Source organism: Nymphaea colorata, chromosome 5 (assembly GCF_008831285.2).
Source record: "Nymphaea colorata isolate Beijing-Zhang1983 chromosome 5, ASM883128v2, whole genome shotgun sequence".
In the NCBI taxonomy this organism is placed as follows: domain Eukaryota; kingdom Viridiplantae; phylum Streptophyta; class Magnoliopsida; order Nymphaeales; family Nymphaeaceae; genus Nymphaea; species Nymphaea colorata.
In genome coordinates this window covers 26,155,143-26,169,393 of record NC_045142.1, presented here as the reverse complement: position 1 = coordinate 26,169,393, position 14,251 = coordinate 26,155,143, and the positions used below count along the sequence as shown (strand labels likewise).

At 39.3% G+C, this 14,251-nt stretch overlaps 1 protein-coding gene across 1 annotated transcript; it reads left to right on the top strand.

Moving 5' to 3' along the window:
- The first annotated feature begins 13,280 nt into the window (after nt 1-13,280).
- Nucleotides 13,281-14,022, top strand: LOC116254190 (putative invertase inhibitor). Its single transcript, XM_031629381.2, has one exon. The coding sequence runs from the start codon at nt 13,351-13,353 to the stop codon at nt 13,888-13,890; it is 540 nt and encodes a 179-aa protein (XP_031485241.1). The 5' UTR covers nt 13,281-13,350; the 3' UTR covers nt 13,891-14,022.
- Nucleotides 14,023-14,251: the final 229 nt, after the last annotated feature.

The following is a 14,251-nucleotide window of genomic DNA, read 5'->3' as shown; positions in this document are numbered from 1 at the left end:
TCATGATTTCTACCCCAGCAAGGATTTTCAGGCCACGCCCTATGTTTCCTTTCGACGTACAGGCCTCTATCCGCTCGCTTAGGAGGCACAAGGAGGAGAATCAAGAATGTATCCTGAAAGCCGAGGGACCGTCAAACGCCTTCACTCGTATAGAATCTCAAGGGTTGCCAAATGAAAAGGCAGAAATCAGAGTGGAAGAAAAGGGGAAAGAACTAAACAAGGGGAACTCACCGTGATGGTCTGCAGCAAAATCAGGCGTTCATGCACAGGTAGGGACTCGGGATGGAGCGACACAGCGTAGGGAGGGAGACAAGGGAGGCAGCAAGAGAGAGATGAGGGTGAGTGTCCGGAGCAGGAGAATGAGAGTGCGTGGGACGACGAGGACGTAGTGGCTGTGGCTGGGTGAGAAACTCGCGGCAGGGAAGAGGCAACGCGAGCTGCGAGCGCTAGGGCAACGGTCCGAAAAAAAATATCGGCCTCAACGGTCGAAAATATAATTCCGCGTTTGATACGTTGGAATTTTTTTTAAAATTTGAATAATTATTTCGGTGCTACAGTAAAATACCGGGCTATCAAACACTACCTGACTGCTTTTTTAGAGGAGAAGACTCAACGATAGAGAAATTGAGAGAGAGAGAATGTCATGACCCAATATTTGACACCATTTTTTTTTTCATTTCTATAATAGCGGAAGCAACATTGAGTCATGACGAAAACATAAAGAAATCAGACACTGTTTTATTTCAATAATAAAATACTTGGACCCAAACAAAAATAACCACAAATCCCAAAACCGACGCAGTGTCCAGATTGCCAATGTCTGCCTATCACAAGCCTGAGGATGTCAATCTAATAGCCACAAACCCTCAAGAACTACAAGTAGAAATAGAAAGAATGGTCAGAATTCCTGTGAGTATGGAAAAATTCAGCCATGAATGGAACATGGCCCAACAAAGTAATATTTTATCTCTTCAAACAAAAGCGGATAAGACCCTATGATCAACAGCCATAAGTACCCAAATTTTAACACACGAAAAGTTACGTCTCATTATCAGAAACAAAACGAGGTGTGCACAACCTGCAAAATTTGGTAGGCTTCCCACTATGGTTTTCTGACAATGTCATGGCCATCGTGTGCAGCAACAGAAATCCCCGTGGGCACAACTCACGGGCAGAACAAAACATATCTTTATCAGGCGATCCAACAGATCGAAGGTACCTACAGTGAAGCCTCCTGAGATATTCCAGATCGCCGCTGCAGCAGCATGACCCCTCTAGGAAACCCGGTTTGAGGGACCAGGAGATGCCTCGCTCTCCAACAGAAACAGAACAGAACCCCGGGCCCTTGTGCCACTCAATACCCTTTGGGCCCTCCAGTACAGACATAGAAGTGTGCGACAACAGTGAGCTCATATGCGTCACTACCTCCCGAGACAAAGCCAAATACCGGGCAAAAACACAAGCTCATACTCGCATAAACCATTGCACACAGTCCACATTTCGCCTTCGAATTTCAAATGTGAGGGTTTCTCATCATTAGACTTCGTCTATTACCTTTCACAAAAACCGCCTTTAGGTTCGGTTTTCGAAACAACAAAAATAAGCCATTTTATAACTTGATTTAATGGCAACAAAACAAAGTCAAGTAAACATGCAACAATACATAGTATCTTACGTCCAGAAATTCAAATAATAATATTGTAATCATTATATAGACCTTTTTTTCTGAAATTTAAACAAAATCAAAGAGCAATAATACATAACATTTCGTTTTTCTACTAAATTACAAACACATCTTATAAAAACCCTTTTCTAGCAATTTTTAAGAACTCGGAGGGCACTACTTTGCAATATCGTATAAAATTATCAATTTTTACTGAAAATAACTTTCGCATGCCTCTTCTTGAGAAAGTTTTTTGCAAAAACGTTGCGGCATAAATTTCTGAAAAATATAACTGCTTTTCCAAAAACTACACTATTAAGGTGGACCATTCTTGTAATTTTCTAAATTTGATATAAATTTGGTCGAACCCTAGCCCCTCTTTTCATTTCTCGCTGGTCTTTCTCTCCCCTCATGGGAGCACCTCCTTCATTTCAAAAATTAATATATCTTCATCAGGTTTTTCAAAAATTATGAAATTTTACAGAGATAATATTGAGAAGCATATGAATCCAATGAGCTCTTGCTCAACAATTTCCAACAATGGAACTGACAGCGCCAGCCGCCAGAATACCATTCAGTTTTTGGTTTTACAGGAAAGCATTCCAGCAACACACGGTCACTCAAAAATCTGTATCTCCTCAACTGCTTATCCAAAAATTATGAAATTTTACAAGAGTAATCCTCAGAAGCAGGCAAATTCAACGAGTGCTTACCCATTATTTTTCAACTCCGGAGCTAGCAGCGCCGGTCGCCGGAATCCGATGTAGTTTTCAGATTTTCTGTCGCAGAAAACACTCCAGCTACAGACATTCATTCAAAAATATATATCTTTTTATATGCGACTCCAAAAATTATGAAATTTTACAGGAGTAATCTACAGAAGATGAATCCAAGGAACTCTTAATCTTTGTTTTCCGACACCGGAGCTGACAACACCTATCGCCGGAAGTCGCTGTAGTTTTCGAATTTTCTAAACACTTTTAAGAAAAAATCACAAGCGACCAACGAGCTAACTCCCTAACGCCTTTCATCTTGGGAGCTAATTTGGGAGCTAATTTGGGGCCGTGCTTCATCTTGGGAGCTAATGAGGTTAATACAAAGTGCTGCCCAAGTTTCATCTGAAACGGAGCTAGCATTGATTTTTAAATATTATATGATTTCTGTCCTCCCTGAGTGATGCCTGAAATGGGGATCGCCTAAGGCCGTTTAACCAGGCCAAGTCTCACGGTATTGCCTTCATTATACCCTTTTTATTTTCTGTACACATTTAATTAAATCTCATACATGCATATATATATTTTCATTTCTAGGAAATCAAAGATTAATCAACTAAGAACACTGTATACTACTCTCATCATACAATGCCTCATGCGCATACATATATCTACATGTATATGTATCTATAGAAAAATAAAAAAAATACACGGCTTCATGCTACAATCATAACTGAATATCCCCATACGTGTTAATCGAAATTGATTTCCACCAACAACTCCTTTCCTTGATCTCAATCAAAAGAGAGCAAAGATGAGGATCTTTCTCTCTCTTTCTCCCTCTTTCACTCAAATTCCTTGCTACTGGACGTTCTCCTCTATGGCTGCGGCAAAAGGAGTGATCAATTTCTAAAAAATGGGGTTAAATAAACCCTCTACAAGGCCTCCCTTATTGCCATACGAGTTCTTTCAGTTTCTCACAGGAAAAAGGAACGGTCTTTCAGTTTCCTTTCTCATTTCTATTAAATCTTTTCAATTAGTAAATCATTCATGTCTTTCCATAACTGTTCTCTTGACAGTTTTTAGCTATTCTTATTAATTGTTTAAATCTACCATTTATAACTTAAACGTTTTAACAATTAAGGAAACAAATGAGAAATCATGGGTCTTACATCCTTCTCCCCTAAAAAGAAATTTCGTCCTCAAAATTTGAGCGTACCATATTGAAACAATTCAGGAGAACTCTTTCTCATATCCTCTTCTAGCTCCCACATACATTCTTTGATCCCATGATGCTGCCACTCCACTTGGACTAGTGGGATGATCTTCTTTCGCAACACATGTTCATTTCAGTCTACAATCTGAAGTGGCTTTTCTTATGTTATCAGATCTTCTTGCAATTCTACGTCTTCGTAATCTATCACATGCGAAGGATCATGTATATACTTCCTTAGCATCGACAAGTGAAATACTGGATGAACATGGCTATATTGCGGTGGAAGTCCAATTCGACATGCAACATCTCCAACTTTTTCTAGAATCTCGAATGGACCAATGTATCTTGGACTCAATTTTCCCTTCTTTTCGAATTGAAAAACACTCTTGGTGGGTGATATCTTTCTGAATCATAGACGAAAGGTGGACTGTGTATGCATTGGTCTATGTGAGTACGAGCTCTTGTTTTGCGACGTGTTTGGTTTCGTCTCGAAAGGTAGTGGTGTGCTTGATCTCACTAATGGCGTACACTTATCTGTCTGCACTGGAAGGCCCATAGGGTATTGTGCGGCACATGGGCCCGAGATTTTGTTCTGTTTCTGTTGGAGAGCAAGGCATCTCCTGGACCCTCACCCTGGGTGCCTAGAGGGGCCCTGCTACTGCAGCGGCAATCTGACTATCTCAGGTGGCTTCACTGCATGTTACCCTCGATCTGTTGAATCACCTAATGAAGATATGTCCTGTTCTGCCCGTGAGTGCTCACAGGGATTTCTGTTGTTGCTCGGCACCATGACCATACCCATTGTAATGATAGGCCACGGTCGAAAGTCTACGAAATTTTGGAGGTTTTGTATACATCGTTTTTTATAATGTGACGTAACTCTAATATGTGTTAAGATTTGGAGTCTTATGGTTGTGGTTCATAAGGCCCTTATATGAATTTGTTTTACAAAATCAAATATTATTTTGTTGGGCCATGTTCAATTCATAGTTGGATTTTTCCATACTTAGGGGAATTCTGACCCTTCTTTCTATCTCTATAGGTAGTCCTTGATAAATTATAGCTCATGGACGGATGACCTCAGCCTTGTGACGGACGGGCATTGGCATTCTGGACACTATGTCGGTTTTGGACTTAGTGGTTATTTTAGTTATTTGGGTCCAAGTGTTTTACTTTTAATACAGTGTATTTGATTTGGTTTTGGTCATGACTCAATGTTACTTTCACTATTATTTATACAAAGCAAAAAAAAATTGGTGTCAAAAATTGGGTCGTGACAAATTTGGTATCAGAGCATAGTGTCTAGAGTTCTTGTCCAATGCCGTTGTCGATCACAAGCAGAGGAAAGGTCACCCAAGCTTGTTAAAGAAGGGTGTTTTTGATTTATTGTGAATATTGAGTTTTAAAGTTCTACCTGATTGCTTTACTTATGAGTACAATAGTTATATTTTGTTTTTTTCCATGCGGTATAGTTTAAATGGCACACACTATAGGAGGAAGTGCTAGAGGTAGAGGCAAAAACCCTCGCAACACCAGGGGTCGAAATGTGGAGACTCATTCTACCAACACTGGGACACCTGTTGGAAACATGCAACAACAACAAACGTTCATTATCAACACATTGCATATGATTACGGGGTTGATGCATGGACTGGCGCAGATTGTTCCTTCAGGAGGAACCATTACAGAAACAAACGGGACAACGAATGGTGAGGCAAGAGGCGCAACTCACTAACAGTTTATGAGCTTGCATCTTCCAAAGTTTCATGAGAAAGACACTGCGGACGATGCAGAAGAATGAACAAAAAAATTCGAGAAGATCTTTACCACCCTGGAAGTGCCTGAAAACAAGAAGGTTCGGTTTGGAACCCTTTATGTTGAAAAGAGATGCTGAGAAATGGTGGTCAACCCAACGTGAAGTGAAGTTCACAAATCACGAAGCGACTTGGGAAGAATTCAAGGAAGCCTTCACACATGCTTACATCCCAGCCTTCACACGGAAGGAACATATGCAAGAATTCTTGGAGCTTCAACAAAGGAGTATGAGCCTGCACAAATACGTTGTCAAATTCAGACACTTGGAAAAGTACTGCCCTCATGTGTATACTTCTGATACGGACAAAGCAAATAAGTTCATCAGAGGTCTTAAAGACGGGTTGCAGAGAAAATTAATGGGTAGTCACCCACGAGACTTGGACGATGCAATTGACATGACCACACATTTCGATGAGGACTGGAACAGGACTCATGGGACACACCAGATGAATGAATTTCTGCTGTCCAAGTCGAGGTCAAACATGTTCAAGAAGAGGAGCAATGACAGGGTGAACTAAGGGGGCAGATTCAAGAGATAGAGGCCATCATCATCTAGGCAGGACGAGGAATGCCCCAAATGTCATCGCCAACATCCCGGTAAAACATGTTACAGAGATTTCAGGGCATGTCTCTACTGCGAAACGCAAAGACATTTTATCCGTGAGTGCCCAAAGAAGAAAGAGGTTGTGCAGAGGTGTGGTGCAGCCAACCAACCAGCATAAAAGAAGGTACCTGCGAGAGTTTATGCAACCACGGTAGAGGATTTGCAATGCACTGACCTGAAGGTATCCATCTTGTACATTCTCATTGGGCTCATATTCTGTTTGACTCTGGTGCATCACATTCCTTTGTTTCTGAGAGATTTGCTGAACTTTAAAGTTACAAAGAAAAAATATGCCTTATGAATTGTTAGTCGCTATGCCCATGGAAAACAAAGACTCATGCAAAGCGTATTTAGGAAATGTGCAACTTGTGGTAATAAATATGAAGTGGTATAACGTAATCCTAAGAATAGATTGGTTATACCATCACTATGCGACAATAGATTGCAGAAGGAAAAAGTTGAAGATTCAGTTGGAGAACGCTCAAAAGATAGAATTTGGGGTAAAAACGCCTCAAGATCAAAAAAAGTTAGTTATCTCAGTAGTTAAGGCAAGAAAGTACATGAAAAATGGGTGCACTGCCTATTCATGCAATCGACCAGAAATTAAAACCCATCAGTGAAGAACGTACGGTGAAGGACTTTGCAAGCGTGTTCTCTGAAGATTTACCTGGATTGCCTCATTTACGAGAGGTGGAGTTTGACATCGAGTTGATACCAGGAACTGCACCTATTTCTAAGGCTACATATAGAATGACACCAGCAAAACTGGAAGAATTAAAGAAACAGATTCAAGACTTAGCCAGTAAGGAATTCATCCGTCCAAGTGTGTCACCTTTGTGAGCACTAGTCCTGTTTGTGAAGAAGAATGATGGGTTAATACAATTATGTATTGACTACCGAATGTTGAACTAGGTTACAATCAAGAAACGATATCCATTGCCTAGAATCGAAGATTTATTCGATCAATTAAAGGAAGCAAAAGTGTTTTCTAAGATAGACTTGAGATCGGGATACCATCAATTGCGAATTAAGGAAGAAAATATTCTCAAAACAACATTTTGCATACGTTATAGACATTATGAGTTTCGAGTGATGCCTTTCGGACTCACAAACGCCCCGACAGCTTTTATGGATCTCATGAATCGAATATTTCATGAGTACTTAGACCGACTCGTTATAGTGTTCATTGACGACGTGCTAGTGTACTCAAAATGTGAAGCATCACATGCAGTACATGTCAAGCTGGTGATGAAGATATTGAGACAAAATCAACTGTATGCCAAGTATTCTAACTGTGAGTTTTGGCTAGACAAAGTAAATTTCTTGGAGCACATAATGTCAGGGGAGAGAGTATCAGTTGATCCAGCCAAAGTGGAAGTTGTACAACAATGGAATGCGCCAACGAATGTAACAAAAATCAGAAATTTTCTTGGTTTGGCAGGTTACTACAAGAAGTTCATTAAGGATATCTCAAATATTGCAACCTCAATGACTAAATTGCTACGAAAGGAATTGCTACAGAAAATTGTCAGAAGAGTTTCCAAACGTTGAATGATAATTTGACAAACGCACTAATTCTAACATTGTCAAATGAGAGAAAAGGGTTTGTGGTATATAACGATGCGTCAGGAACATGTTATGGAGCTATGCTTATGCAAAGAGATAAAGTCATAATATATGCCTTTAGACAACTGAAACCACATGATAAAAACTATCAAACATATGATCAAGAATTAGGAGTTGTGGTATTTGCACTAAAAATATGGAGGCATTTCCTCCATGGTGTGAAATTGGAAGTATTTTCTGACCATAAATCTCTCAAATATTTGTTCTCACAGAAGGAATTGAACCTAGGATAGAAAAGATAACTGGAATATCTCAAAGATTACGACTTTGAGATAAAGTATCATCCAGGAAAGGCTAATGTGGCAGCTAATGCACTCAGCAGAAAGGCGTTTGCTAAAGGTAGTGGACTATTAATGCAAACATGGAATTTGGTAGAAGACTTTGAACAATGGCATCCATTACGATATGATAATGAAAAGGTGAAGTGTGCTTGAATAATTAGAGATAGATTCATTGAGGAAATTATTGAGATACAAAAACAGAACTCTGAATATACAAAGTTGAGACTTGAGTGTCACAAGAACGAAGGAACTCCTTATTCTGAAGCTGATTATGGATCTGTATGGTTCAACGGTAGATTTTGGGCTCCGAATGGTTCAGAGGTGAAAAACAAGCCGTTAGAAGAGGCACACAAATCAAGATACACCATACATCAAGGAAGCACCAAGATGTATCAAAATTTAAGAATAAACTTTTGATGCCCAGGAATGAAGAAAGAGATTGCTGAGTTCGTTTCACGATGCTTGGTGTGTCAACAGGTTAAAGTGGAACATCAGAAACTGGGTGACTTGATGCAACAGATATAGATTCCTCAATGGAAATGGGAAGACATCACCATGGATTTCATAGTGGGGTTACCACGTACTCGACGACAACATGATGCTATTTGGGTAGTGGCGGACCGCCTAACTAAATGTGCACATTTTCTTCCTATCAAGATTTCACAATCACTTGAAAGTCTGGTTGATTTGTATGTTGATGAAATTGTGAGACTTCGTGGAATCCTTAAATCAATCATCTCTGACAGAGATCTAAGATTTACATCCAGGTTTGGGAAGGTTACAAGAGGCATTGAGAACAAAATTGAAACTAAGTACAACATTTCATTCGCAAATAGATGGGCAATCTGAGTGAACCATTTAGACTCTTGAGGATATGTTAAGAGCTTGTATTTTGCAATGGAAGGGTGAATGGGATAAACATGTGAAGTTGGTCGAATTTGCCTACAATAATAGCTATCATTCTAGCATCGAAATGGCTTCATTTGAAGTCCTCAATAATCGACTTTGTAGATCACCATCGTGTTGGACCGAGATAGGAGACAACAAGATTGATGATACCTTGTTAATCCAATACTACGCTGACCAAGTCAACATGATTAGAAAGAAGCTTTTGGTTGTTCAGAGTCGACAAAAGAATTATGCAGACCAATGACGAAGAGAATTGACTTTTGAAGTTGGAAATCATGTATTTGTCAATATATCACCCACCAAAAGTGTTTTCCAATTCGAAAAGAAGAGAAAATTGAGTCCAAGATACATTGGTTTGTTCGAGATTTTGGAGAAAAGTTGGAGAGGTTGCATATCAAATTGCTCTTCCATCGCAATATAGTCATGTTCATCCAGTATTTCACGTGTCGATGTTAAGGAAGTACATACCTGATCCATCTCATGTGATAGACTACGAAGAAATTGATTTACATAAAGATTTGACAACAAAAGAACAAGCACTGCAGATTATAGATCGAAAGGAACGTGTGTTACGAAAGAAGATCATCTCACTAGTTCAAATGGAATGACAACATCATGACATCAAAGAATGCACGTGGGAGCCAAAAGAGGACGTGAGAAAGAGTTACCCTCAACTATTTTAATAAGGTATGCTCAAGTTTCGAGGATAAAATTTCTTTTTAGGAGGGAAGGATGTAAGACCCATGATTTTTTTTTTTTAAGTTTCCTTAAACATTTGGAACGTAAATTGGGGAGGAATCACAAATGGAAGATCAAATGATTTCTAACAAATATTTCAAACTGTCAAGTTTATCATAAATGAAATATTTGTGGAAAAGATAGAGATAAAGGCATATCTAACCACATTTTACAACAATTAACATTTCCTTTACTGCTTTCTTAAATGAGAAGACTCAACGATAGAGAAGTTGAGAGAGAGAGAGAGAGAGAGAACATGAGAGAAACGTCCTCATTCTTGCTCTCTTGTTGGGATTGAGCTCTCTTGTTGGGATTGAGATTGTTGGCTGCTGAAAAGAAACCAGAGGCAAAGAGGCTGACGAAAAACCATCTCAGATTTTTTTTAGGTACGGGGAATATTCAGTTTGCATGTATCATGAAGCCTCTGTATTTTGAGTTCTTATAGATATGAATACATGTGAATCTATGTATGTGAATCTATGTATCTATACGCCTAGAAAGAAATAAACGTGTGAGGCATCGCATGTTGGATTAACTTGTTTCTCTTTGTTCTTTTATTCATTATTTCGTCTGTGAGACCCCGAAACTAGAATCTTCCCTAAAACAGAACATGTATATCTAAGTTAGGGCTTTGTTAGAGGATTCAAACCAACTGCAGAAAGAAACTTTTATACCAGAACCTCACGGAGGGTCTTGCTACAGAACGCGCAACACAGATTTGAAGAGGGGAGGACTTGGTGGCCTTTTTGAACTTGCTATGATACTAAAAAAAAAGAAAAAAAAAGAGGGAAACAACCCAAAATAATGTCGACAGAGGGCAAGGTCTGCTCTGCTCGACCTAGGGTAAACCGACAATCGGCAAACAAAAGAAAAAAAAAAGAGGGATGGAAGGAAAGACCTCATGCCTTACCGACGAATAGGACAGTCGCCCGAGCTGGTGGCAGAGGGGCGACATGGGGAATGGAGGAACAAGACATTGATTCCTCATGTCGGTTCTTCATGGTCGCAATGAGAGGGAGATTGAGAGGACGCCTTTGAAGTTGGGAGGTCGTCGTTCTCACGGTGACAGTGCTGAGAAATGGGAGCAGCAGAGACGGCAGCAGTGGCTGGGAGGGTCAGACGGCCGGTCGCAGCAGAAGGAAGCCTGGCAATGGATCTCGCGCGAGACTGAGAGATCTCCCTCATGCTGGTGTTGGGTCGCTGAAAACGATGGAGACTCCATCGCCGGACGAACACAAAGAAGAGGACAAAGCAGCCCGTGAGGAGAGAGAAAATCAGGCAAGGAAATGAGAAAAATTAGGGTTCGACCTATTTTATATCAAACTTGGAAATTTTCAAACTTAGTCCACCTTATTAGAAAAGTTCTCGAAAAACCTGTTATAATGTTTAGAAATTCATGTCGCAACATTTTTGCTGAAAACTTTTTCAAAAAGAGGCTCGCGGCAGTTATTTTCAGTAACCAGAGATTCCATGCGAAATTGCAAAGTAGTACCCTCCTAGTTCTTAGAAATTGCCAAAAAGGTGTTTTTGTAAATTTGTTTGCAATTTCAAAGGAAAAACTTAATGTTATGTATTATTGCTCCTTGATACCCTGAGTTTGTTGTAAAATTTTAGAAAAAAGGTTTTGAAATTAAATTAAGAATAATTAGAGGAGGAAAGCCACGTTATGAGAATTTAAATATAAATTTTTTGTTTCCAAATGATAATTGTTATATTATTATTTGAGATTTCTAGATGTGATATTCCTTCGATGGTTTCCGGGTTGTTTTAATTTACTTTATTTGCCATTAAGTTAAGCAGAAAATGACTTATTGAAACTGAGCTTGAGGGTGGTTCCCGTGAGAGGTATTAGACGATGTCTAGTGATGATAAACACTCACATTCAAATTTCGTAGGTGAAACGTGGACTGTTTATGTATTGGTATATGTAAGTGCGCACTTGTGTTTTGCCAAGTGTTTGGTTTCGTCCCGAGAAGTAGTAGTGCGCTTGAGCTTACTGTTGACGCACCTCTTCTGTTTGCACTGGAGGGCCCATAGGGTATTGGGTGGCACAAGGGCCCAAAATTTTGTCTTGTTTCTATTAGAGAGTAAGGCGTCTTATGGTCCCTCACCCCGGGTGCCTAGAGGGGCCCTGCTCTATAGCGGTAATCTGAGATATCTCAGGAGGGTTCACTACAGGTTACCCTCGATTTTTTGGATCGCCTGGTAAAGATATATTATGTTCTGCCCTTGAGTGCCCACGGGGATTTCTGTTGTTGCTCGGCACGATGACCATACCTATTGTAGTGATAAGCCATGATCGTCTACGAAATTTTAGAGATTTTGTACACTTCGTTTTTTATAATGTGACCTAACTTTAATAGGTGTTAAGATTTGGAGTCTTATGGTTGTGGTTCATAAGGCTCTTATATGAATTTGTTTTATAAATCAAATATTATTTTATTGAGCCATGTTTCATTTATAGCTGGATTTTTTCCATGCTCAAAAGAATTCTCATCCTTCTTTGTATACCTCAGTCTTGTGATGGACAAACATTGACATTTTGGACACTGCATCGATTTTGGACTTAGTGGTTATTTTAATTGTTTGGGTCTAACTGTTTTATTTTAATACAGTGTATTTGAGTTTATTTTGATCATGACTCAATGTTACTTCCGTTATTATTTATAAAAGAAAAAAAAAATTGATGTCAAAATTGGGTCCTGACAGTCAATGCCACTCAAATTTCCCTTTCTTAATATTCATGTTGCTTTAGGTTAAAACTATTTAATGGCAAAAATTTTGGGTAACTTTCGATTTGATGTTAAAAGTGTAAGCAACGTCAAATAATTTTCGTATAAAGTAATAAATTGGAAATGCTTGAACTTTTTCTTCTTATATATACATATATAATGTATAGAAATTTAGGAAAGCATACATTTAAGGCAAAATGAATGTATCATACATAACTATATAACTATGTATGAGTTGATTGATGGTCCACAACATGCAACTTGTAGAGTTACTTTTTTTTAAGTGAATAATACCTTTTTATGTTGCTTTTTCCGAATGAGTGGAAAGCGAAATCACATGAATATGTGTGATCTGCTCGGGTACTCCTATTGGTACATAGTTGTGGCGATACAATAAAAGTACGTGGATATGACCATATTTTAAAATTTATTGTTTTAAGCTAAATTTTTTCTTTAATTTTGATTTTTCCTTTTTTTATTCCCTTGCACTTATATTCAATTTTTTATCTAAAACTTTTTGTGGATTATATATATATATATATATATATAAATTATTGTAGCTGTACCTGTACCTCAAACCCATGAAAACATATATTGCATTTGAAAAAATAAATTTAGATGCAACACTCTCTGAGTTATCAATCGGTTAGGGAACAACTAATTCAGTGGTTTTTTCATTTTTCCTGGTTTTCCCTCTCAAGTCAGATTCCTTCCAATTAAGTTAAACAGTTATAAGCCTGTGAGGCAGACCGTGAAATTCTCACAGCCAAAGCTCACTATCACCACTATACGTTCATTGCATGCATTTCTCTTCTCTTGGTAAAAACACGTCATTCCCAGGAGGAACAGGTCCTGCCCACTTCAATTTGAACGGTGCAGCGCGTTGCTTGCTCCTCTACATTTCCCTCTTCGCCAGAAACACAACTCCAGACGCCCTTAAAATAAACATGCAGCCGAAAACTTCTCCAAAATTTGAACACCAACCATATAAACATCTACCTCTGAAAGCTTGGCACAAGGAAGTAGAAGAAGAAGAAGAAAGTTGTAGAGAAAATGGCTGGCTCTCATGCGTTGCTGCTCCCCATTGCTGTCTTCCTTGTCCTCTCCTTTGGCGCGGCCCCGTCTGCGTCTACCAACGACGCGGACTTGCTTCATCAGGTCTGCAGCAAAGTGACTTTCAAAGATCTCTGCATTTCTTCCTTGGGCTCTGATCCTTCCAGCAGCACCGCGGACATAAACAAGCTCGCCGTTCTGTCAGTCCAAGTGGCCAAGGAACACGCCAAGGCTACGTACTCCTACATCGAGCACTTGCTGAACTCGACCGCCGGCGATCCATCCCTGCAACAGTCCCTGACCGACTGCTCGGACGTGTACGTGGACATCGTCGAGCAGCTCGAGGATTCTATCAGCGCGTTCAGTGAGAAGCAATACAAGAACATAAACACTTGGGTGAGTGCAGCCGTCAGTGATGTGCAGACGTGTGATGACGGGTTCAAGGAACAGCAAGTAGAAAGGTCTCCATTGGTGCAGAAGAATGCAATTACCTCCAACCTCTGTAGTAACGTGCTTGCTATCCTCAAGATGCTTGGTTGAACATGTTCAGGATCGCTTTAGTAAATTTTATTTTTCTCGTTGTTCTTTGTTCTCAAGGCTGTACTTTGGTTTTCTGTAAAGCCAAATCTCTGAAAGTGATATAAGATGATGTCATAAATACTTTCTTGAGGAGCTTCTAGTGGTATAAAAGGGTTACATTTAGATTTAAATGCATGTTAGTTTACAGTTCCCAAACTGAACATTTATATTCAGCTTGGATCCTCCATGAATGATAATTGAATAACATTATTCATGGGGTTAACCATTTTAACAGTATGTCAACCTTTATTACTTGTTGCTCAACTAAAACGGTTCATGCAAATTTAAAGTTGCAATTTAAAACACGATCAGCACCTGCCTT

What these genes read in the sequence shown, in the direction of transcription:
- LOC116254190 (XM_031629381.2), top strand. Translation starts at nt 13,351, where the DNA reads ATGGCTGGCTCTCATGCGTTGCTGCTCCCCATTGCTGTCTTCCTTGTC.